General features: G+C 37.5%; 1 protein-coding gene across 4 annotated transcripts in view; it reads left to right on the forward strand.

Moving 5' to 3' along the window:
• LOC131035922 (uncharacterized) overlaps positions 1-26,422 on the forward strand; it is a 284,939-nt gene that overhangs the window by 134,249 nt on the left and 124,268 nt on the right. For all 4 annotated transcript variants that reach the window (XM_057967692.2, XM_057967691.2, XM_057967693.2 and 1 more), the window contains exon 8: positions 12,630-12,757. In XM_057967692.2, the coding sequence (XP_057823675.2) occupies positions 12,630-12,757 (128 nt within the window). The remainder of the gene's footprint in view (positions 1-12,629; positions 12,758-26,422) is intronic.

Below are 26,422 nucleotides of genomic sequence, written 5' to 3' on the forward strand. Positions count from 1 at the left end.
TCTCTCACAAAAACCCATTTTTGGGGGAAGAACAACATATTTACAAAAATGCAACTAAGAAGGAAAACTAAAAAAAACAAGAAAATAATAAAATGAAGGAAAGAAAGAAAAGATAACATACCTTTCTTCAAACTGACAATGCTTCTCCAAAAAATGCAATCAAACTTGGAATGAAGAAGAATATCCAATAAATAGAGACAAACCGTAATCCCCAAACCCTTGCCACGTTTTTGGAAAAAACGTCTCTAGTTGCAAAAACGTGGTTATAGATGCAAGAAAATAGGGCCAAATCCTTAGGGAAATACCATGTATGCTAGTGTCGAAGCCAAACGCCCAATGAGGAGATGAAGAAATGGCATTAAATCTTTCCAATATGCAGCCAAAGGAGGGTCACATGGAAAAAACGTGGCAACAAATGCTTCTTGAATGGCTCGTTAAATGACTAAAAACTTATCACAAACTCCACGCCTAGGTAAGAGAGGTAAAAACGAACTAGCAAATTGCAGCTTCATGAAGTTTTGATCCCCCAAAATGTGGCATTTTGGAAACACGTGGTTGCTGATTTAGACCAAAAAACCAGTAAATGCAAACCCCAAATGGCATGATAAGTGTTTTCAAATGCATAAGAATAGGGTGAAATCCAAAACGCCTCTCCTTCCTAGAAGATCTCCACAAAAATCGCTTGAAAACTTCAACAAATTTGCTTCCAACTGAAAATCGGGTTTTTTGGAGAAAAAGACAAGTTCGAATTTGCACATACATGTGAAAATCGGGTTTTTTAGAAGATATAACAAGTTCTAATTTTCACTTTTTCCTCAACAAAGCCAAATTCGGGTTTTTTGGAAGATAATGCAAGTTTAAATGTCAAAAATGCACTTTATATGTAAAATCGGGTTTTTTAGACCAAAGTGCAAGTTTAAAATGGTCACTTTTTCACTTACAAGGCAAAATTGGCTTTTTTGGAGAGAGATGGAAGTTTTACTTACTTGTAAAGGGGAAATAAAACCCCTACAACAAGTTATAACTTACTTGCACATATGTAATAGGGGTTTAAAATCCCTATTACATGTAAAAAACATTAAAGTAGGGGTTTTTGGAGAGAACTACAAGTTTACTTGTAATTTAGCCAAAAAATCCCTATCTTAACTAAACAAGCCAAAAAACAATAAAATAATAAAAATAACAAAGGGGAAATTTAAAACAGATTACAAGTATTCATCTTTTAATAAAAGTGCACATGTAATAAGCTAAAAATTCCCCTACAAAGACCAAAACAATGGACATCATTAAAACTTGCAGTTTGAAGAAAATTTTCCACTTGCAGTCGGGATTTTAAAACCCGAAATTGAAGGAAAGACATAGCAAACGAACCTAGAATTCAATGAAATTCGAAACGTAGTTTGAGGATGGACTGAGGATCAAGTCAGTCCAAGGATTAGTCAAAATTCTGCCTCGGGAAGCATGCCATAGAGTAAAATTTTTCATTTTTTCACAAAAAATTTATGTAATGGTCCTTCATTTTTGGAAACAAAAATGAGGACAACAAGTCCAAAAATCACATTTTCGCTAAAATGCCCGAGTTTCTTCTAGGGCAGAAAGCAGAATTAAAATGAAAGTTCGGCATTTTTTGGCAAAATAGATTAAATCACACAAACTCATTCAAAAGCCAAGCTAGGGGGATGTTTTGTTTCAAATCGCTCAAGTATTGCAAATCAACATTCCTCCCTAAATTTGAAGCTTGACATTTTTGGTGGATTACATTGGTTCTTATCAGGCTGAGTTTGTTTTTGTTTCAAATTGCTTTCAAAGGGTCAAGTTTTTTCTTCAAAGTGTCGAGTTTGCAAAGGGAAGGTCGAGGTTTTTGGCTAAAGGGGGCCGGAAATCCCCTTTCAAGGGCTTGTGATTTTGCTTTCAAAACCTGAGGTTAGACGTGCGAAGTGAAAATCTCTCATTTTTATTCAAATTGTCGAGTTTACCTTCCTTTCCTGGAAGCCGAGTCTTCCATTCCAAACCTAGAGGCCAAAATCTCTATTCAATAGCAGAGTATAAAGGGCAAAGTGTTTAAAAGAGAGACCACAACTCTCATTTCTTCCCAAAGGTCCAAGTTCATTCAACATTTGCAGTAGGAAAGCTCTCTACAGTTTCTAGGTATGCTTGAAAGGCTCTCAAATTTTCATATGAATATTTGATGAGTATCCATGTCTTAACTAGGGTTTGTGTGCAAAGAAAATTGTGTAAACTTCAAAACTTAACCCAAGCATCCATCATTTATCAAATTCAGCCTCCAACCTAAGAATTTCAAACTTAGGAAACTTCGGAGATTTTCACTTAAGATAAAAACACCATTCCAAGCGCCTACGAAATGTCTAAATCTCCCTTCACTATCTGGCAAAACGAACAAGTTTGAAAATAAACTGCATTTAAACCAGAAACTTTTGCAAAACAAACCAGCAGTATAGGGAGCATTGCTTTAAAAGCGCATCCAAGTCAACAACCAAGGAATTCAAATTCAAAATGCACCTAGTTCCCATCCCCAGCCGCGCCTCGGAATTCAAATTATTCAAAACATCAAACTGTAGCAATACTTTCAAATTCTGGTTATCACGCTATTTTACAATTATTATGTTTTTGTCCCAATGATTTCAATGCTAATGCCGTCATATGGCACCGCTAACAACTCTGAACTCTTTTAAATCCGCCTTGTAATTCGCGTCCGAGTGTGCAAGGTAGATGCCTCGTAAGCGACAGAATCTTCTAAGGCACCTGACACACTAGGGACATCACAGACACCCAAAGTTGACATTCCTGCAAGCTGGAAAAAATGAAATATCGGTACCAGGGGGTGACACAAGAGTCAAAAGTGCAGAGTAATTGGGAAAACATTGGCGGTACAGATTTCAAACATGCTGATATCCAACATTTCAAATAGTGTATGATCCAAATGTATATGGAAAGGCAAAGCGGATGACAGAAAGTGGCATAGCCTAGGCAACAGGTTTCCTACAAGCTATCAAGAATTATGAGCTTGTTGTGGAGGCTGCTAGGCATTGCCTACTAGATAGTCGAGTTGTGGTTGCAAACGGGGTAATGATGGCTGACTTCACTCCAGAAGCTATTAGAGAAGCCTTTGATATCCCACTTCCCAATGATGCCATCATGGTGATCCTAGAAGAGGCTCAGGCAGCCTATGATGCTAATCCCAATAGGTGCAAGAGGAGGATAAATGAGGAATGGTTCAAGGAAAGAAGACGCCCTAGCACCAGGATCCCAATGAAGGCATACAAGAGTGATTTTTATGAAGAATACAAGGACATGATAACATTGCTCAGCCAAGTCATGGGACTTCCTCACTCCAACCTGTTCGAAGAATGGATGTTCTACTTCACAGAACAGGTCATTTCGGGGAAAATCAAATTTTACTAGGCCTAGATTATGTGACAACATTCATGCACAACTGGTCCAGCTTGCCGAAAAGAAATATTTCACAATGTCCTCCTATCTCGTGTACATGTTTGCTAGACATTTGAAACTGCTACCCGCAACTACACTATTATAATATCAGTCAGCGGGAGAAGAGCAATATAGCCTATGTAGTAGGCCAATATGAGCATGTGAATGATGCATTCATCATGCGCCTGGTCAAGGAGATGTAGGAGGGACTATACCAATAGATATCTAAACCAACCATGGCACTGATAAGGAAGTACAAGACTTGGTTCATCCAGTTTCCCTAGTTCACCTATTTGAGGATTTTTGGCTTTGAAGGTTCTCTGTACTGACTCCCGCGATACCCCACAAACAGGTTGATTCTCCTAGAGGTTGCTAGGCAAGCACACTATAGAGCTAGAGCAAAGCACGAGGATGCGCGCCATCATCGGACAACAAGTTGAAGTCCACCCTCAAGACTGAAGACAAAAGAACACACAAAATGCTACAAGTGTATGCATTCTAAAAAATATACAGCTAGAATTGATTCCATAAAATCAGTTTGTAAAAACTAAATTGTTTTAATGTAAATGGCTACCTATGGGCCCCATTAATGTATTTAAGGCAAGGGGATACACAGGTCAGTTATTCCTCAGCTACTTGATTGACCGAATTGATGCCTAATAGCTGCCAGTAGCTAGGAAAGTGGTTGGGAGGACAACTGAAGATAACTAGGCATGGGTTAAAGCTGCCAAGCTTCTAGAAGGCAGATTGCAACCTTTGGATGCAGTCAATCCTGGCCCTTGATTTGAATTGTAAAATCTATAAAAGGTAGGTGCCTCTCTTTGTAAAGGGTTGGATTTTAGTAGTTAGATAGCTAGAAGTTAGAATTAGTTAGATTTTAGGAGTTACCAGATTAGAAATAGAATAGAACTGCTGTAGGAAATTGTTGTAATGGCAGTTGAAATCAATATATGAACATTGAATATGGTGTTTGTTACCTTTGTTTTCTTCTGTTTGCATGGTTTCCTTTCAGTTGGTTAGTTAGAGTTCAATGATTCTGATGGTGAAATGTGGGGGTATTTGATGTATTTCTGATTTATACCATTGGGGACCTACTAATTGTAGGTCACCATGTATGGTTAGTCTGACCCCAGAACTGTGCTTAGTTCAACTGTGGGTATTTGTTTCAGGCTGCACCAGAATTGGGTGCTTGGAAGAATGTCTATAGTCCGAAAACCTTTAATTTTCTAGGAGCTTGCACTGTTCTTGTCAAGTTGTGAGGGTGTCTTTGGCAAAACAAGGATTAGTTTATGGAAATCTGTCTACCCATTGTATTAATTGTTATTGTCACTATACTTAGGATCCCTAAACACTTCTCTTTTGTTATTTATTTCCCAGTCTGAGAATTGCAGCATCGTTGAATGCAGACCAACTTGTTGTAAACATAAGCCCCTTGTGTTACCAACAAAACACATCAATCGCTGAGCTATCTTGCAGTCAAGACCTGAAATTTGGAACCTTGAGGTTGCCCCCTTTGATCATGTAAAACAACACTAGGGTTTTCCTTATTCAAGAGAGGATAGGATACTCAATATTCTATTCTACGTTGACTGGAGAGAGTTGATAATCCGACTTTAGCCATGTCAACACTACCCATCGCTTTGTATATGCTAGGACTGGCTTCATTAAATCTTTCAAGTTGGTGATCTCCACATCGATCCAATTGACCTTCGCCTCCTTGTCTTTCTCTTGTTCATTTATTGGTTGGAGGCATCTTCCATTATCTTGTGCTTGATCTAGAATGTGAAAGACCTTGCATGCCCTAATGATGTCGGTAGGTAGCCTTGAGCACATTGTTCTTCTTATGTCTAGATCAGCTTGAACATTCATGAAATGATCTTCCAATTGTAACTTGTGTTTGTGCCTTCTTCCACTAGATATTTTGATGCTGGCCTAGGGATCAAAGCTGTCTCTAGAAAAGTATGGAATAAGGAGAGATTTTAACTTTTCTGCTACCTTCTCTACTGCTTGTAAGGATGGACACACTTCCAATGACTATTTAACTGAAATGGGAAATGGAATTCTAGTCTTGTGTCTATTCTTTTGTACTTTGTTGTATGCCATCAACTACCTCACCAACTCAAGTAATACTATCTTGTCGGTAGGATATCTTGGTAACATTTAGGGCGGACAAGAGCATCCTTGTATCCTTATGTAGGTGAACTTGGGAAACTAGATAATCCAAGCACCAAACTTCTCTATTAGTTCTTTTGCCAATGGGGATAATCTTTGATGAATGCCACCTTGCGAAATTCTTGTTATATGCATTGTGAAGGCATCGTTCACTCTTCTGTAATGTGCCCTCCTAGGGTAATGTAACTGTGTGTATGATTCACATGCTCTCAATTCTCCAACTCTCCTACCAACTAGACCTCTACAAATTAATCTTGCATATTCATGAGCTCTGGCAAGCAAATATATGATGTATGAACTCATGTAGAATGTTCTGGTTCGTGCGAGTCTCTTGAGCTGTATATCAATGTTATTGCTTATAATCCTTGCCTAGTTGATCCTCTCCTTCCTGGTCAATATGATCTCCATGAAGTAAAACATCCAATTTTCGAATTGAGATACTTGAGGGGTTCCCATGCTTAGGTTGAGAAAGGTGATCAAATCAGTGAATTCCTTCTTGAAATTAATCCTGTGGATCTTGATGGGTAGCTTAGATATGCCAAGATTGCTCTTCAATAACCAATATTTGTTGATTATGCCGAGGCATTTGTCAAGATCATCATCATAGAATGCTTGTGCTGCTTCTTTGCTTTTGTAGATCATGTCGTTGAATTCAGGTATATGGAAAGCTTCACCGATAGCTCTCTCAGATAGATAGGCAAGTTCTCTTCCATCAGGGGCTACTACTGTCCTTTTGCTTGCATCATAGTGCTTGGCACATTGAACGATCAACTCATCGCATTGTATAGCTAGAGGGAAACCTGCGGCTTTCACTATCCCACTCTCGATCATCATCGTTGAGAATCCGGAAGGCTTGGTGGTATGCAAAGGTCCTTGGAACTTCTTATAATTGATTTGCCGAGGTTGGTGTCTCCTACATTGCCAAAATGATATAATCTTGAACTCCAATGCCTTTGAGTCTTCCTTGATGAGAGCCTTCTGTGCACCTACCATGCTCTACCTGAAAATTAATTCCAAATGGACTGGTAACTCCAAATTTATCGCTCTTTTGGCAAAATTGTCCTTAATCTCAAGACGGTCTTGGTATCAAATGCTGGAGTTTGTCTAATTTCTGATGTAGAACCGCTGTTCTCTCTATTGAATTCTCTGAAATTCAATAAGGAATTTGCTCTCTCCAATTTGCTAATGCTTAATAGACACACTGCCGCTGCTATCAATGGCAAATTCGCTGATTTGGGAAGTCAGTTCGCCGTTGATTGTGACAAATTTCGCTATACCTCAGATGACTTTACCTTGCCTTGATCAAAGTTGCTGTTACCAGCTGAAGAAAAATCACCCAGCAAGAGTAAAATCGCTGATCATAAAGCATAAAATTGTGGATTGATCAAATGAAATGATCAATCCAGCCTATATAGAGATGAAAGGGCGTGTTCATTGGTTGGATTAGACTGACTTTGCATTTCATTTAATGATTTACAATTTAAAGTTTAAAAGCTGACTTGCTTCATCGAATTTGAATTTGAAAAAAATGTTTTTCCTTCATTGTGGGGCCCATTCTCAAGGTGGCACAAGTGTTTAATGTCTCCCCTTCGCCTTGAATATTAAATCGCATTTCCTCTTGGGTGGCGGAGATACTTATCCTTAGTTCTCACTTTTTGGGGAGTCATAGGAAGTTGAAATCCTTAGCTTGTGCTTTTTTTGGTTGACAGGAAGTGATCAAATGCTTAGCTCATGCTTTGAGGCCCTCATCGGAAGTGGAAATGCTTAAGTCGTGTTTAGAAGGGCTCATTTTGTGATGTTCCCACCCAAGACTTCGTCCAGTATGATTAATATTAAGAAAGCTCCTTGTATTATCCTTATAGATGATACACTACATGGATAAGTTATTACAAAGATATTAAGCAGCGATCTCAAAAAGAATATTCAACAATAATGACAAAGAATGGCGAGGTTATGATAAACAGTGAGTATCATAAATATGGTTATATTGATCTTAGACAATGATCAATAAATGAAAGCGATAATATTATTAAGGAAGCATGATGATATCACATTGATCATTATACGGCTATTGCATTGTTGACTTCATGGCAATAAGATCATTATGAAGTGATCTAGACAAAGACAGACTAAGTGTTGATTAAGCAAAAAGATTACCAAAGTCAGTAATCACGTTTACAGTCAGCAATGAAGGGACATATGGGTTGATTAATAAAAAGGTAGTTCGCTGTTAACTTTACCAAGGCAGTCCCGAGAGTTGGAAGAGGCCACCGGTGTCCAAGTGATTGACCATTCAATGACATCATGTCAAGGAGTATCGCACAAATATATATATCCTGGCCAAATTTGCATGAGCATAAGGTATGGAAGTGATTATATAATGATCAAGACAATAAACAATATATTCATTAAGGAACCACATATTCGTTAAGATAATTTTGCTAAGATACTTAGACAGCAATTATAATATGCACTAATTAATATGTTAGCGGTGGATTATATTGATATGGAAATGATTTAGTTAAGAAGGGACACATCGATTATGAGGAGATGGATACCATGGGAAGGGGTGACTCTTCATCCCTTGTTAAGGGATATATCAGATTGGATAATTCTATTGGACTAAAGGAGAACTCAGAAAACATATATTAATTCAGCAGCATTTATAATTATCTTGTGATGTGGAAGCAGATTATAAAGGAAGGAATACCACGTGGGGGGGCCTTTGATCTGACATAGATATCAGAATTAAAGAAAGAGGACTTCAATAGAAATTCAGATTTATTACTATTAGAATAAGTTTGCCAAAAGTGCTTTGTGGGCCCCAAACAATAATTATTCAGATTCCTATAATAAAAGAACCCTCAAACAGTGATTGCAGTAATTAGAAAAGGTTTTGGAGATTACACAATTATTGTTGTGTTTTTAACAGAAGCTCCACTAAATGGAATGGGACCCACTTGGAAGACTTTGAAATTTTGGTTGTGTTTTTTACTTCAACCCCACTTAAGCTTTCACAAGGAATTTGCAGATTATTGATTGTGATTTGAGCAATCAGCATTACCAAAGGGTCAACGAAGGTCTAAGAGGAGTCAACAGCATATTGAAGATTGAGATTTTTGTTTGGGAAAAATTACATGTGTTTTTCACCCTTTCTCCACTACTTGTGGGATACCAATCAGATAAAAGCTGTAGTAAATCATGGTCAATAGTAAGAGTCAACACATGGTTTAGAGGGATGTTTGGAACACCATTGCAGATCTACATTGAAGAAGAGAAGATGGATTAGATCAAACAGACCTGGAAATAAAGGATGAGTATTAAAAAGATCAAGATCTATAAATAATTTTGGAGCAGACTTTGAAGCATTTATAGAAGATTTACAAAGAAGAATGTATGCAGATTGGAGTATAGCAGAATCCATCAAAGCTATTAAGATAAGTTCTATTCTCTGAATTAGTCGTAGACTTTTAAGTTAAAAATTTAAAATGAAATGTAAATTACATTTTACAATTCTCATTTTGAATTGGAATAATTGTCTCAGGACTAATTGAGGTAAATCTGAAACGGGGACATTACGCATTTGAAATGATCAATTCCTTAGTTTGGGGATTTGAGGCTTCATCGGATATCTCATTCCTTAGTTTGTGCTTTGGAGGCTTCATTGGAATGCTAGTTCGCTGATTGGAGGCTTCGTTGGAAATCAAAATCCTTAGTTTGCTCTTTTGAAGCCTCATCGGAAGTGATCAATCCTTAGGTGTGTTTTTGGGCCTTCATTGGAAGTGATCAATCGTCTTCCTTGCTTGCTATCGATTAAGCTTGCAACATCCCTTTGACAACACACTTGGCAAGATCATGATCTCGTTTCAAGCAATAAAATGCTCAAGGCTTAGTTCGCTGATTTGGACCCTCATTGGAAGGGTCAAGGCTTAGTTAGTGCTTTTGGGGCTTCATTGGAAGTCTTAGTATGTGCTTTTGGGGGCTTCATTGAAAGTCTTCTCAAAATGGCAACTCCACTACCTTGATCCTTTTGATCCGATCCTCTTGATGGTGATTCGAATTCTAGCCCGTCTTTCCTTAAAATTTTGACTCTCTAAAATAAGTTTGCCTTAGTCAAATTAACCTTTCATCTCCATTTAAGCAAGCAAAAGATGATGATTATCGCTCACTCCAAAATGTCGAGTACTCGAATCAACTCAAACTTATTCATTCTAAAGGATCGCTTCTATCAATCTAGATTCTAACCTAACAAAACCCTAAAACTGAAAGCAAAAGAGGGGGTCCCCATTTGTGATGGGGCGATGTGTGAAATGGTCACAATAGTCTGGAGGTCTCCAAGGAGGAATGTCACTAAACACCACATTATGGTTATTCAACATGGATTAAATATCCACATGATATCACTCATCACCATGAGAAGGGGTTTTAGAAGAAATCAAACACTGGGCTGCCCAAGCAACATCACCATGTCTGAAGATGCTCTCCATCCTCTTAACCATTAGGATCTTGGGTGCACCGCTTGACATACCTCTTAGAACCACTTATTCCCCATGAACTTTGAATATCAATTCCATTGTCTGGAAGTTTTAAGAATACTTCCCTAATGAGTACAACCATTGAACACCTAAAATAGCATTAGTATCCCCAATGTCTACTTAGGACTTTGGTGACATTATCAGCACTAGATAGCATTGCATTTTATGAATTAGACTATGCTTTTTCCTCATTTTGTCTAAAGCCATGATGCATCTTGCTATTTGTTTGGTGTGTGGCCATAATGCTGGAAGATAATTAGTCTTAGATTCTCCTTCTTCACAAATGGGGAAACTATTAACTTTCAATAATCTCGTTTTCTTCCAAATTGCATTGTGGTTTCTCATTAGGTGTTGGAAAAAGTTAGTGATAGATAGATGCTACTTATAATTCCTTTCAGTGGTTGTTCAAACCTACCATTAACCTACTCAAGAACATCCTTGATTGTACATCTCTATTTTTTCTCTTTTCATTACATTAGTTAATAATAAGATATTTTGAGTATTGTGTGCTCCTCTATTATCATTCAATGCACATTTATAGCACATATATCTATGCATCATGCACTCGTTAGTTAGAAATCTAGGATAATGCCACTATCTATATCACGAAGTCATACTATAATAATTTGTATGTCCATGGGTTATCATAAAAAAACATTTATAGCACGTGCATGCATCATTAGGCAGTTTAATGTCACCATTTGTTATTCATTTTAAAAAATACATCAGTTCTTGCACACAAGATAGTATGCTTCATTCATAGACAACATAAACATCTATCCCTAATTCCATATTTAATACTGTACAGGATCCTCTATACAATGGTTTTACTAAGTGCTACTTTTTGTCCAGGATACTTGGAACCAAAGAAACGAGAATCGCCCGGACTCACCCAAACTCGGCGAGTCTGGGTCAGAGTCATGCCTCCCGAGTCTGCAGAGCTCGGACTCGAACTCGGCTGAGTCCATGAGGCAAAATCGCCAGACTCGCCAAGTTGGCGGTTTGGCCTAAAATTGCCAAATTCGGCAAGTCCAGTTTTTGAAACTCGGCCGTTGGTTGGGTTAAATAAATTGACAAAAAAAAAACATTTTAAAAAGTTTTTTTAAAATGAATGATGTCGTCTTTGTTCACTACAACCTCTGCCTGAGAATGAGAAAAATTAGGGTTACAACATGTCAGCCAATAGAAAAATAACACCCGATGCCTTTATTAAATACTAAAAGTCTTTTTGGCCTCATGGGGCGCTGCCCCTCGACCCCGCCCTTTATTGCGAAGGGGCGCTGCCCCTTGACCCTACCTTGGGGGCGTTGCCCCCAAACCCCTGTCGAAAAATATGGGGGGAAACCGCATCGATAGAAGTAGGGAAAATTTAACCTCCGAGTCTGACACTGATTTGATCGACCATGTAGATATAGAGGTTGAGACTGTAGCCATGGCAGAGGAGGAGCCGGAGGGTGCAGGGTCCTTTGAGCCATAGGCTTGTAGTTGTATTTACCTTTGGCATTTGTATGGAACATTTGATGATGATCATATGATGACATGGATTTTTTATTCCATGAGTTTTGTAATATTGTATACGTTTGACAATATTTATATATCTATGTTTGTTATTTCCTTCAGCTACAATTTGCGTTTATGCTTATGTGATTGATGTATACTTGTGTATGTAATCAAATGAGCCGAGTTTGATGATGTTATTGTGTCTTTAAGGTGTATTCAATAAAGGGTGCATGAAACAAGTTTTAAATCTTTAAAAATCTCTAAATTTCTTGAGTTTTTCACTTTCTCGAGTCCAGCAGAGTCTGAAGCCGAGTCTGACTCCGAGTCCCGAGTCCGAGTTCGGGTTGGCCTTGCCGAGTCCGAGCCGGGTCCGAGTCCCATTTCTTTGCTTGGAACCCATCTAGTTAGAATTGTTTTTCTTGTTTAAATTAACATAGAACTTATTCATTTTGGCTTTCTCTTCATCGGAAACATGGTAATACACTTGTAATTTACATTTAGTGTCCGGAATACCATATTCAGTAATGTGTGGGACCCCTATATGCTAGTTTTAGTGTTTTCTCAATTATACGTGCTACATTTTGTTCTTGATACTTGGAACTCATCTAGTTAGAACTATTTACCTGTCAAAATTTACATGAAACTTACTTATATTGGTTTTCTCTTCATTAGAACATAGTAAAAATGCTTTTAATTGGAGATACATTTCTAGGTGCAATAGTTACTCACATTGTAGAGATTATAAGTCCTTTTGAGAAATAAATTATTGTAAGTGGCCTGTTTTGAGTTATACTTCCTGAAGAAGCTATTATTCTCCATATTTTAATTTTTTTTTTCAAATATTGGAGATGTGATATATCAATAGGGGCAAACATTTAAACTATTTTATTAACTTGTCTATGAAATGTGGTTTAAGAAGATTTATTTCACTTCTAAGATTGGGTTTGGTGGTCATTATAATTTCTTGACTAGGTGATGCGCAGAACAAGAGTAGAGATGAAAGAGTATCAACTGGAAAGTATGTTCTTGAATTACACCTATATGTATGGTGGCTGTAGACATTGCTCCTATACCTGTATTTGTGCAACTGGAGAGAATAGGTAATAAGCAGATCTGCAAAATACTCTATTACTGGAAAGAAATGTGTTTATGGCTTATAACATTTTGTGACTTGACATTTTGCTTAGGGGTTAATGAACTTAATATATGCTGCTCCTAGATTTCATTTTTATATTCCAAATATTAAAGAGAATGTTTTCTAGTAGTTTATGGTTGCATGTAGGTTATTTCTACGCCGTACACAATGCATAAGGACAAGATAAAGAAAGTAATAGATTATATCAGACTTAAGTTAGAAAATCTCATTCTTTATTTTATTGAATTCACATATGTTGATTACTTGCCATCATTTAGTTATATACGTCATAAACTATTTGGTTCATTTTCTCTTAACACGATTTTTATGTAACGAGATTCCTTGCAACAGCACACATAATTACAATCATAACCAAATTCATGAAATTCTAAACCAAGACAATCAAATAAGGCTTTGAGGGTTTTTAAATCTAAACACTCATGTCCAAGGGGTTGGGCTTAATTGGTTTAAAATGTTGAGTTTTCATTGTGGAGACCCAAGTTCAATTCCCCATAGGGGCATCTAAATGTGGAATTCTAAGTGGTGACTCTTGGTGTTCCATAATTGGCTTCTAATATGGAAGTTGTTTCTAAATAAAAGTGGATTTCTAAGTTGTATCTCTTGGTCTTCCATAGGTGATTTCTAATATGTTTGCTTGTATTGGTCTAATGTTGATGCTCGTATGAGCAAGATATTTGTAATAGATATTTGTAATCAATCTTCAATTCAAAAAAAAAATCTAAATACTCATAAAAACAAAATATAACTCAGGATTGACTTATTTTTTCTACCCATTTTATGTGTTCTACCAACCAAGGTCTAGAGAACATTAAAATTCATCATCATCAATGATCACTGTTTACATTATTGAATTTTGACATCAGGGAAAGGACAAGATGACATCAATCATCAATGATCACACAAACTAATAGTAGCTTGTATCTAGTGTGATTTCAGCCTTTAGCTTCTAACGAGGTTAGGGTTAGTGATGATATAAGTTGTCTGTTCTAATCTATTTGATTAAATGGCCATTTGGTGAAATTCCTGGGACCTAGATGATGGAATACAGTGGAGTTTAAGCTATTTGTAGTGCAACTTGTTTTCTAACATATCCATATATAAACACAAATCAGATGGTATGATGTTTCTCTAAATTTATATCTTTTTGTTATGTTTTTATGAATATAGCCAATAATATGATATAATATTATTAAATACTGGAGCATCTATTAAAAAGAGGTTCGTCTCTTTATATAGAGTTAGAGAGATGTAAGTGACAATAAATAAATAAATGTAGATGGTATGATGTTTCTCTAAATTTATATCGTTTTGTTATGTTTTTATGAATATTTTATCATCCTTAAAAAAAGGAGCTAATAATATGATATAATATTATTAAATACTGGAGCATCTTTAAAAAGAGGTTCATTTCTTTATATAGAGTTTGAGATTGTAACTGGCAATAAATAAATAAATGTGCTACTTTTGCAAGATTCTAAATACTATTATTATTATGCACCACTAAGTCACTATAGTGAGTTTATCACAAAAGGTAAGCCTTGTATTCTAACAATCCTTTCAAGGTGCTTGCTATACATTTTTAAAGTGATTTGTGGCCAGTTTACATATTTTAAAAATTGTGTTTGTGACATAAGCATTAAGGATTTTTGACTTTACCCCCTAATTTATCCCATAGTAATGATATAAAATAAGAGAAACAAGCATATATTAATTTCTTTGGGCTTTTGATTGGCTATACTTGTAATGCTTAGGAATTATGTGATGAAGTCATGGATGGAGAGCACCTTAGAGTTAACATAGTGGAAAAGATTCAGAATGGCAGAGGAATTTATGATTGAATCAGTATCTCAAATTGATTATAATTGGCTTATTAGCCTGTCACATGCAGATTAGGAATATGGACTGGTTCATAGGCTGCCACAAGCTTATTACTGTTTTATGATGAGCTTACATTAAAAAATATAACAACTATTGTCACTTTACTACTCTACTACTATCACAAAACTGACTTGCTAAGTACTATCCTCCTAAGATTGATTCTCCATTACCTTCTCTATCCTCCAAATGGATTCTAAGTATGTTTGTAAGTCAGCTCCAATCTTTGGAAATGATCTACATCGACCAAAAGATGTTTCAAATTTCGATGTCCAATGTAACATGTAGTTAAGTCAAAACCCATTGGTGAAGCATTGGGGGTTAAAGAAACTTGATGCAGCTCCTTTTGAAGGCCCCTTTGGTCTTGTATTGCCTTGAGATATGTTGATATGCTGGGCTAAACTCCACAATGCATGGAAAGGTTTTGCAAACCTCACCTGATGAACTGAGTGTTACTTGTCTTGAGCTGTGATCTTTTGACAACAATAACTTTTGCGATTTACCCCAAAACTCCTGAGATTTGGATACAATGTGTATGAGCTATTTAGACTTGATTCTCTGTCATGAGCCAAAATGATGTAATGTGGTGAAATGTGGTCAGCTACACTAGGATGCTCTTGCATCAGACACCTAAAGTTGTTTGAAAAGTGAGTCTCACACTTCGCCTGTTCTAAAGGAAATGCAAAGACTCCACCTCTGCAATGTCCCCATTTTTACGCCTTCCAATATTGATAGGGTTGGCCATTTCCTCGCAGTTTCTAGTTTCTCAAAGAATGATTTGCAGTTGTCTAACATTTTCTGGGGTGATTTTGGGCAACTGGTCTGAGACCTACTATTTTTAGTAAGTATCAGTTTTGATACCATTTGGTCAGTTGGGTCTAAGCTGATTTACTATTTTTAGCAGTTACTATTTATAGTAATTGTTATTTTCGATAGCTGGTCATAGTTTAGTCTTCTCCCAACTTCAACATGAAACATCTTCATTCAATAGCTTTTATGTGTACCTTCTAGAGCTCTTTTTGGTCACTAAATTCATACTTCTATTTATTGTAAGTCACATATGATCAATGGTATCATGGCTAATTCTAGATAGTCAGTTATTGCAAAAGGTGATAGTGTCATGGTGGCTGGAGTTTTATGGATATTATATTAAATAATGTTTGAAAGTTAAATTAAACATTTCATTTTATGTTATTTACTCAGTTATTGGGTTCGCCTATCTGAAGGCGCTAACCCAAACCAGGTTCGCGTGGGTCCTGGTTCGCCTTGGGTTTACGACGGGTTCGGACAAGGTTCACCCTAGGGGTGAATCAGTATTTTAACCTTTCAATAACTGAACATCCATAAAAACAAGGAAATATGAAAGGAGAGCTATCACAACAAAGAGACACAAGTCTTTATCACGTGGAAAACCCTCAAGGGTAAAAAACCACAGTACTCTTCATCCAAAAAGGGGCTCCAACCCAATTTACAAAAGTGAGCTGCAACTCATTGAGAGCATCAACTCTCTTTGAAGCACCAACTTCTTCACAACAAGGCACCAACCTTTACATTACAAAGTTTAACAGATTGAGAAATAGTACAGCTTTTTGATAGCTGTTGATTTTCTCAGTTATGCTCCAGCAAACTCTCCTTATTATAAATTTTTCACTTTCATCATAACATGCTACAATCTATCCTTCCTCCTGATGCCTAGCTTCCTTTGTTTTTGGTCTATATTCATCGACAGGAGTTTGCCTAATGTAATGCCCCGCCAGGAAACCCCGAAGGGATTAAGCCAAATACAAGAATAGAGTGCAATAATTTTTATTTTTATTTTTTTTTAAGTTACAACACATAAGGTGCAACAAGATATCAAAGATTCAGATTACATAGCGGAAGACATCAACTCACACCTAAAGAGTTTCCCAACGAGATTACTTAAATTTCACAATTCACTTAACTCACACAATTAATCCAATAAGCTAATTATATAATAACGAGACAATTCTTAAACAGGATAATTTCTTTCAAAAGATGGAAATATAAATCACAAGCAATGACTCATCATTAAGATCCATTCAAAATCTTCATTCAAGCTTTTCATTTAAAAATTACAACCCATACATCTAATATCTTAACACACTAAAATTTCATCATAACATAAGAGATCTTTCCAAGCATATTTAAATTCCTTACAACAACTGAGCATAATTCATTACTCTAAGTTACATTCTTTCATATTCCAACTTATTGCATTTCAAAAGACGATTGCATACTAGCATCTGCGATAATCTCATCTAAACCACTTACGCATTCGATCAACATGGCATTCAAGAAAGAACTGAATATAAGCATTTATAGTTAATTCCAATTATCCACTTAACCATTCTAACATAAGCTAATCATACATGATAAAGCTGAATAAAGGAAACATAAGAGAATACATCACATAACACCATAATGATCTCAGAGTTCACCCCTAAAGGGCTACATCTCCGGGTCTGCGCAACTGCAAGACCCCTCTGATAAATAATAAAGTTAAGAATACAAGAGGTTACACCAATACAATCCAGCCATCAAGGCGATACATAAGCAATATACAAGCGACCGCATCGGTCCATAAATACATAAACGATCCTTAAAAAGAACAGGATCCAGCTGAACATAGTCAAACTAATACAAAGGTCCAGAAGAGCATCCATAAAACTGGGCCATCACCAGCCAAGGTCTAGCATGAAACCGATACTCACAAGGGCAAAGACAAAAGGACGACCCACAAAGGTACTCTTAACAGGACAAAACAACAACACACTAGCGAACGTAGGGACAAGTGTCATCACACAACCTGGTATGGATACCATGGCAAGTCTTCATAGGTCCCAGCCCCATACACTGGGTCACCCTGGCAACCTAATCCGAGCTTCCGGCCCATCCAAGCCTCATGTGGACCCACACATCCTCTCGTGAAGACAAGGAAGATGGTTTGCCATTTCAGGCCTTCTCACAGCATGTTGAACCTATGATAGCACTCGTCCCATGTGTGAGGCACAATTATCTTACTTAGAGATTATATTCTAATCTACTTAGGTTATCACTTATTAGACTCACTTTCGACGGGTTACCCAGCAGCCACTTTGGGCGCGGCCCCCAATCGAAAGCCACTTTCCCATACGACACTAGACTAAACTCAGACGAACTCAAAACCAAGGAATACACATGGTCTGACGAACGGAGTTCAAGAAGGGAGAGACAATCATCTGGTCAAACACGACTCAAGGGTAATCACTTACTGACGGTACTCTAACTAGAGACCCGACCAACAACGGCCAACCACAATCATCATTCGACTCACACACAAGGAGGATATGACCAAAACGACACTACCACAATACAATAGTCAACTCGGTATCGAGGACTGAAACAGGTACCCCAAGTCAAGCCATACGACAGGGTCCTACTAAACAAAGCAAAACATGCCGTTTCATAATTAAAGGCGAATACAAAAATTAAACTCGCAAAGCAATAATCAGAAAAGACAATATTTCCTGAAATTGATTTAATCATACAAGACGATCAAGTTTTCTACAAGATCCAATCAGATAACAGTTATCTACCTCATCAAGGGATAAGTTATTCTTGGTTTTCTAACTCTTTAAGGTTCAAGGCATAGAACAGACATATGAAGTCATAACGAGTTTTAAACCAATTCATATTAATAAAATACAGACAACCATAATCGACTAAAATAAGATATTTAATCTCCAATCCAAAACGTCATTAACATACTGGTTTAAAATCAATCTCTACAGATTCATAATTTCAATTCCAGTTACATAATACGGATTACGGAAATAAAAATGTAGAAAGAGAATCTAAATGGGGATAGTCATTCCCAATGCATATCATTAAATTTCTAATGCCCAACGATAAATATTTCACTATTTTACAATTACTCAAATGATATGTTCTATGATAAAATTTAACATCATCAAGCAGTAATTACATCGTATTTCAATGATCAAGATCTAGATTCATTAATCCAAGATTGATCAGAATATAATCGACAATATTAAATTGCAAAATAACAGTTTCAGAACTTAATTAAAAGGGATGCATAAATCATGAAATGGAATTGAATAATGATCAATCTATAAACTCCATTACAAACTAATCAATATCAAATTAACATGAATCACGATTACTGCCGCCTTAATCATAATCAGGAACTAATTAAAACTTAGTCATAAACATTAACTTACATTAAGATGATAAATACATATCCCATGCATTTTTTTTGAGAACTAAAAAAATACATAAGAAAAAAAAAATGATTCATAAACTACGTTTTAAAAAACGCATTTAAATTATGTGGCGAGGGCGGGCCGTGCCCTAACCCTTGCCGTAGGTAAGGCTTCGCGCAGGGAAGGCCCGTGGGCGGCGCCACGGTGGTGCCCGCAGGTGCCGCGGCGCCCTGCGGCCACCGCGGCCCCTGCGGCCACCACCGTGAGCCGCAACCGCCACGGCCGCACACACTAGAGCGGAGAACCAGGGAACGGGGGGGGGGAAAGCAAGCAAGGGATGCGCGGGGGAAGGGAGGAGGAGCGGGTGGAGCTCCGCTCCCCGCCCTCCAAACCCCAAACCCTCAGCTCGCTAAAACTAAAAAACGCACAGCGACATAAATATAATATTTTCTTTATTTTTTTGAAACATAGTTCGGAAATAAACACAAACGCCCAGTGCGATATGAAAATAAATATTTTCTTTTCCCCTTTTTTTTTAAAACAGTTCGAACTTGAAAAACAAAACGCCCACTAAGAGAGCTTGCTAATGGATTTCAATTCAATATAATTTCGGTTTAAACGAACTGGTTTAGATATCATATTTTCTTGAAGGTTTCTCATCCTTTCCAATAACAAAGGGTTTCAAACACCCAATAGCAATGAGGAAAATACACATTTTCATTAAAATCTCCAGCCACACTCATAATGGACAAGCAAATTGATTTTTCAAAAACAAATTCAGAATCCTACCTTCATTCGCAATCCTGGTATAGCTGAAGGAGAGCCCACCTGTCAGATCCAGCAAAACTGCCTCCTCTCCAAAAACCCCCAAATTTCCTTCCAAAATTCTCTCCAACCAAAGATTTTCCAAATTTGTCCATCCCCTCCAAATTTCCCCAAATTTGGGTTATATGGAAGAGTTGACCCCAAAAATTCCATTTTTGGAATTAAAATCCTTATTTAAAAATAATTCGCAAAATTTAATTCTTTTTAACTATTAGCAACAATTAACTTGCTGTTCGATAAAAAAATCAATTTCCTCAATTAATACGATTTAACCTTTCAAATATTAAAAGCCAACAGAATGCAATAGAATCTATTGAAATTTAAATACAAAACTTCTTTTCATCAGCATATATAAAATGCATTTAATATTCCAAATCAATCATTTAATCGAATTCACTCCCAATTTAAAATAAGCAATCCAATATCAACGAAAATCGCATAACGAAAATCCGATTAATCTAGCCCATTAATCTTCAATGCACAAACGCATATTTAAACAAGATAATTACTAAGGACTGATTAATCAAATTAACCAAACACACCAAGCATGCAAATCGAGAAAGTCAACCAAACAGACGACTCGCAAACCCAAACAAGAAGGGATTACCGACGACGACTGGCGACGCTCACTTGAGCACGACTAAGGTCGACTAGGGTCTTACGACCACCTAATCCGACTCTAGGGATTAAAAGAGGTACACTCAAACCTGCAATTCCAGGTGAAGATGAACCTCGCACTCATGCGGCGTTGTACCTGAAATATCCTGCAACCAAGAGTCATACATGCATACATATATAAAATTTAACGAAAACGTTAGCCCGATATTAATACCACGAAATAGGAACACCGAGTAACTTGCATACAACTAGTGTGAAAACCACATCAATAGCTATGCGTTAAATCAAACATCTGACTGTAACATCATATTAAGATAAACTAATCAAGATTAAACCAAGGTTAGAGATTGATTAGGGCAGGGGTACTACATTCTCCCCCCCTAGGTTTCGACTTACTCCTGGAAGTCGTAAGGCTAGATGAAGAACATGTCGTACGCATCAGCCCTGAAACTCATTCAACAAAGATCAAATTGCACATAGAAATCTTTCCATAATCAAATGAAATATTATTGCAAAATCCTTTACAAACGCCATTATCCATTGGCAAGATACATTTAAAACCATACATTCCTTAAAATATTCTAGGAATTATCCACAATCATAGCAAAGAAACAAGAAATTTCTTCCTTTCATTTCACCAAATTAAAGCATTACAAAGAGGTAAACAACAATTACCATAATCATCGACCCAAAAATGACAAGAAAACATGCCATCATGATCAATTTCCTTTACCAATCCATCTTTCTCATAAAATTTTATTGAATAGAACTAGCTTCAAGTATCAATTTCTACAACCAAATTAACTTTAAATAAATAAGAGCATCATAAATAACTCAATTGATTACACTTGCCAGGCATAAGAAAACCTTTCTAAAGACTATGTCCCATAACATAGTGACAAGCTAACACAATTTACTCCATGATACAAATAATAACCATCCACATAACTGGAATGCATAACAGAAAAGGCCACATGTGAGCATGTCTAATGCTCGGTCAAGGATAACATGCATGATCAGCATCTCTATGCCTGATCTCATAACAACAATATGATCAAAATATCTAATATCTCACTCAAGGGCTTGATGGTGCTAGGCACACCTTAGCGGTGCTACCTTCCATGCAAGACCTTTGTGAATATCCCTTGTTGAGCAAGGTGGTTAGCCTCCAAGAGATAGTCACCACACATAGGTAGGTAGTGGATACTAGCTGCAACACAGCCTCACATACCTCCATCCTCAAGGTTCCTTGCGTCTACTTCCTCGTATACACTCATCCAAGCCCGTCTCCTACGTTCTTGGAGAGGAATTCACATTGCAACACAAGACCAGCATACAAAAACAACAAGGATAAACCGGTTTAGCCACCAAAGTACACAAGATTAAAGATAATAAATCCTCAATTTCAACAGTAAGGCAAGAAAATAATTTGGAATCTCAACACCAAATCAAAAGTGCAAAAGATCACAAGATCGTGGCTAAACCTTCACAGTCAAAGTAAAATAAATTGCTGGCCCACAAAGAAATAGATAAATAATTAAAAGAAAATCACAATTGCACGTTACATCACTACGTGACTAATAGATAGCCACCAACGAGGAAGGAAGGAACAATCGTCTAGCTATCCTAGTAGCTCATCATGTGGTGTGGCCAAGTCACACATCCACATGGCATGGCAGTGTGCACCTCGACATCGCCCCGCATCACGTCGTCACGTGGCATGGCTCTACCCAATACCTAGCGGTAGGCCGCATGGAAATGTCTACTACATCCCGCATCGTGTCTCAGCACAGCATGCCAATACTCCAAGCGGACAAAGCACGCAATGGACGTATCCCGCATGGCAGTGTACCCCGCGGATAAGGCACGCGCTGGTCACACTCCGCATAGCGATGTTCCTCTCAGGAAACTCACCGTAAGCCAGAGGTATGCATGGCTAAGATCTACCCACAAGTCTACCAACACTGGATGGCTGGCAACTTATGTAAGAACCATAACACGCCTCTCATGAAGACAAGGCAACCGATACTCCAATAGAATCCAACAATATGCTCAAAAACTGCCATCTATATGCTCAAATAAAGGAAGAGGAATAAGCTGGCACACATAAACCTATAAATAGATTCATCAAAAGGGAAAGTATTGAGTACACCTTTGATACAGTTTAGTAGTACAACTATATCATTCCTCGAAGTAGAGAAGCTAAAGTCGCTTCGCGCCGACATTACTCGTACGCCAATCCATACTATTCAAGGAACAGTCGCTTCGAATACTACCCCTTAACATACTGAGTTACCCACAACCCGAGGTTTGGTACTCAGCAGGGAAACAAATAAGCAACATCACATAAACAGTATGGTTTCCCATACTCATAAGCAACATATCCTCCATGGTTGATTACTTCACCAATCCATGGGCACACATAATAAGCACTGATTTCTCACAGCACACACAAATACACCAGCACTGGTTTAGTCACATTTACGGGGAGTACTTTTCAGTACGCTAACATCTATTCAAGGAAAATTCCAATAATGCTTTCTATATAAATAACTGAATCACATTTACTCTAGATTCAAGACAAGCACGGACCAATCCAAATGGATTAGTCTAAAGAGTACAACACTCAAACACCAACATCAAGAAGGCGAAACAAGGTGAGAACACACACACGTTACACACCAGCTAAGGTCTGCTCAATCACTCACATGCAACAGGAGGACAAGCATACACATAAGGTCGATACACCTCACACAATAGAGGGCACACGCGACACTAGAGATCCCAATGTTTGCAACATGGGCTCTGATACCACTTCGGGGTTTCCTATCGGGGCATTACACCTAATCTCCGAGCAACTTACATAGTCTTGACTTTTGTTTTTCTCCAGCCCATCACCACCTTTTGCCACTGGACATGCATTAACCCTCCCTCCTAGATTGTTGTCCATTCCTGAATTGTCATCACTAATACCAGTATTAACACTGGCATTATCCAAAACACCTGAGTCTCGTGCAAGCACATCATCACACTAAGATGTGGCATGAGAAGCACTCGTCTCCCTCCCCATCTCCTATGAAGCTCGAGGGGAGACAATGTGGCTGCCATTTTCCACCACATAATGAGATTCAGAAACATCTTTCCACGACGAGCCCTGCTTTTTTCAATTTTCTTGATCACAGTTAGCAGCAATATGACCCGTCTGGAAGCAATGGCGACATCTAAAGGGGATGCCCTCATAATCCACTGTTTGCAGCCAAATTCCTTCTCCAGACTTCAAAGATAAATCAGTAGGAAAACCTTTTTTTAAATCAATTTCAACTAAGATACGGGCAAAAGTTGTGTGCTGGAACCCTAGGGACACCTCATCCGCTCCCAAGAATTTTCCCAATGAATCTCCAATAGCCTCAAAACATGATTCAAACCAGAATTGCAAAGGGAGGTATGGCAGTCTTACCCATATTGGAACTTTATCAAATGATTCCGTCGTGGGATTTGTTGGTGTAAGTTTTATCATATACTAAACATTAGAATAAAATACCCAAGGAGACTCTATCCTCTCTTGAAAAACCACCACTTATGCTAAGGTTGCAAGAAGACTATATGGCGATTCCAAGGTTTCTTTGGTCAGGTCTTGACGTGTCGATAAGCTCAATGGGCGTTGTGATATGCTGGTAATACACAAAGGGACTTACGCTTGGCTTGTTCAATTCACAATGGAGGTTTATCGTTTGTGGGTTTTGGATTGTGGACTTCAAGAAAACTGAAAAGGAGATATGGTTTAGAAATTCTAATCTATTCCTAAGAATTCAAGAGATGGTAAAGACTGGGTGAAATTAATAACAACACTTTGTTTCGCCACACTTAGGACAACTACGCAAAGCATGTGCAATCTTCTAAGGTTGTGCTCAAGATTTTCACACTTACGAATAACACCAACAATTGAACAATATTAGTCAAAGTAGAAGTTAAGCATCCACATCAAAAGCTCAGGCTAACTTTACATATCGAATGAAAATCATCCATCCAACAAAAGTATGAGCAAAAAGTTTCACCAATCTAAACTATCAAATCCTTCATTCTTCTAACATACATGAAATAAAATCTAAACTATGATGAGGGATAAGAACCATGCCAACTCCAAAATAAAAGAGGTAATCACCATCAATTCGAACAATGCATTACTTATTACTTTGGCAATTGTATGCAACAATTGCTTATCTCAACATGTTTTGCAACATGCTCCCATGATTTACAAATGAGGGGTGAGTTCAATTTATAGGCTCCCCAATTACAATTAAATGGCCAGGATTGATTTCTAATCAACGGTCGAGATTAAAACAACCTAACCCTAATTAGGGTTTCCCAAAATAGATCAAATATCCATCGGATGAGAGACAAGTGGCACAAGATGCTATCTTTTAGGATTGCACCTCCTTCTTCTACTGAGAGGTAGTGTGTTCGATGAACTTGGACATGTTGACTTGAATTCCCCAATTTGTGTCAAAAAATTTGCCTAAGTATGGAAATTTGCCTGGAATACTCTTCTTGCTGCCAATTTATGTTGTACGTGGGAGCTTGTCTTTGACTCTTCAGAAATGAAATCCTTCAAGAAATCCGGAATTTCTTTCCATACTTTCGCAGAGTCTGAAGACTTTTCTTTCTTGATGCTCGGAGACTCTTTCAGGTGCCTTGAATTGGAGAAGAATTTGATTCATCTCCTCTTTATTTTCTTCTTTGTTCTTCTTCTTTCTTCCTGTTCCTCTCCAACATTTAGTCAAAATTTGATTCTTTTGGTTGTGGAAAATTCCACACTTAGCCATTTTTCATGTATCAACCCTTTATCCACTCGTTTGTTTGATTGACCCCTGATTTCATGTGCTTGTCAAATTTATTTTCCTGCTCGATTATTGGTCTGATTTCATGTGAATTTGTTAAAATTAGTCTTTCCTCATAGCGTGCCAGCTTGATGGTCTTCTTGTCTAATGGATCAAATTTGAGGTCCCTGATCCGACATCTTCACATATTTCATTTATGCCTTGGACAAATTCATGTCCGAGTTTGATCAACTTGCTTGGACAATTTTCAGTCCTGTCTTATGTCCTGACCATGAATGTGCCAATTTATTTTTCTCTTAGGTTGTCTTAAACCAGGAACTTGAATGTGTCTGACATATTAAGGTTTGTGTCTTGGAACAAATTTGTGTCAGTCTTTATGTCTTGGCATGCTTCATGTCAATTGGCTTGTCCTCAGACTTGGAATATTCTTGGACAATCATCCTTCATTTTTCATGGATTGGAAAAGTTCTAACAGTCACATGTCCTCTTGTCTTTGGCACATTTCGGAATTATAATCAGACAATTTGTCTTGCTCTTTGTCATGTCATCTTGACAGGCTTCGGAAGTATGATCGGACAAATGGTCTTCCAATTTGTAAGGCCATCTTGTTCTTGGAAAGAAAATTTTCATGCTTTGGATTGTTTGGCATGCTTGAAGGTTTTCCTCTTGGTAGGGCGAAGTTCACATATCCTTGGACAATTTTTTATTTGCTCAAATTTTGTGCTTAGTTTCTTTGGACAAAATCTTTGGACATGTCTTATTCCTCAGCAAATTTTGGATGACTTTCTTCCTTGGATATGAAAGGGCAGACTTTCCACATCTTTGGACAGATTTGGCTGATGCTTCACTTCAAACTTGGAAGGTTATCACATGTATATCGGATATAAACAATCTTCCTCTTCCAAGGAGGGTTTGGAAATGATTAAAACTTTCTTGCTGACCATTATAGCAGCAGTTTGACAATGTGAATTTAGATTACTTTTGTTTTGACAGGGCAGAATTTATTCTTCCTCGGGCAAGTCCACTTTCAATTTGTTGTCTTGGACAATCTTGGATGAATTTTATTTTTTGGCAGATTTGAAAGATTTCTGAGAAATCTATGTGCAGATTTGACTTCTTTTCCCAAGGTAGATTCAAGGATGATCAATGGTGAACTCAGAATTTTATCAGCAAACCTTGGTGATGGCGAACTTGAACCTTTTGAATGTCCCTTTCAAACCCTTGGACCTG

This window comes from Cryptomeria japonica, chromosome 3, assembly GCF_030272615.1.
Source record: "Cryptomeria japonica chromosome 3, Sugi_1.0, whole genome shotgun sequence".
Classification (NCBI taxonomy): Eukaryota; Viridiplantae; Streptophyta; class Pinopsida; order Cupressales; family Cupressaceae; genus Cryptomeria; species Cryptomeria japonica.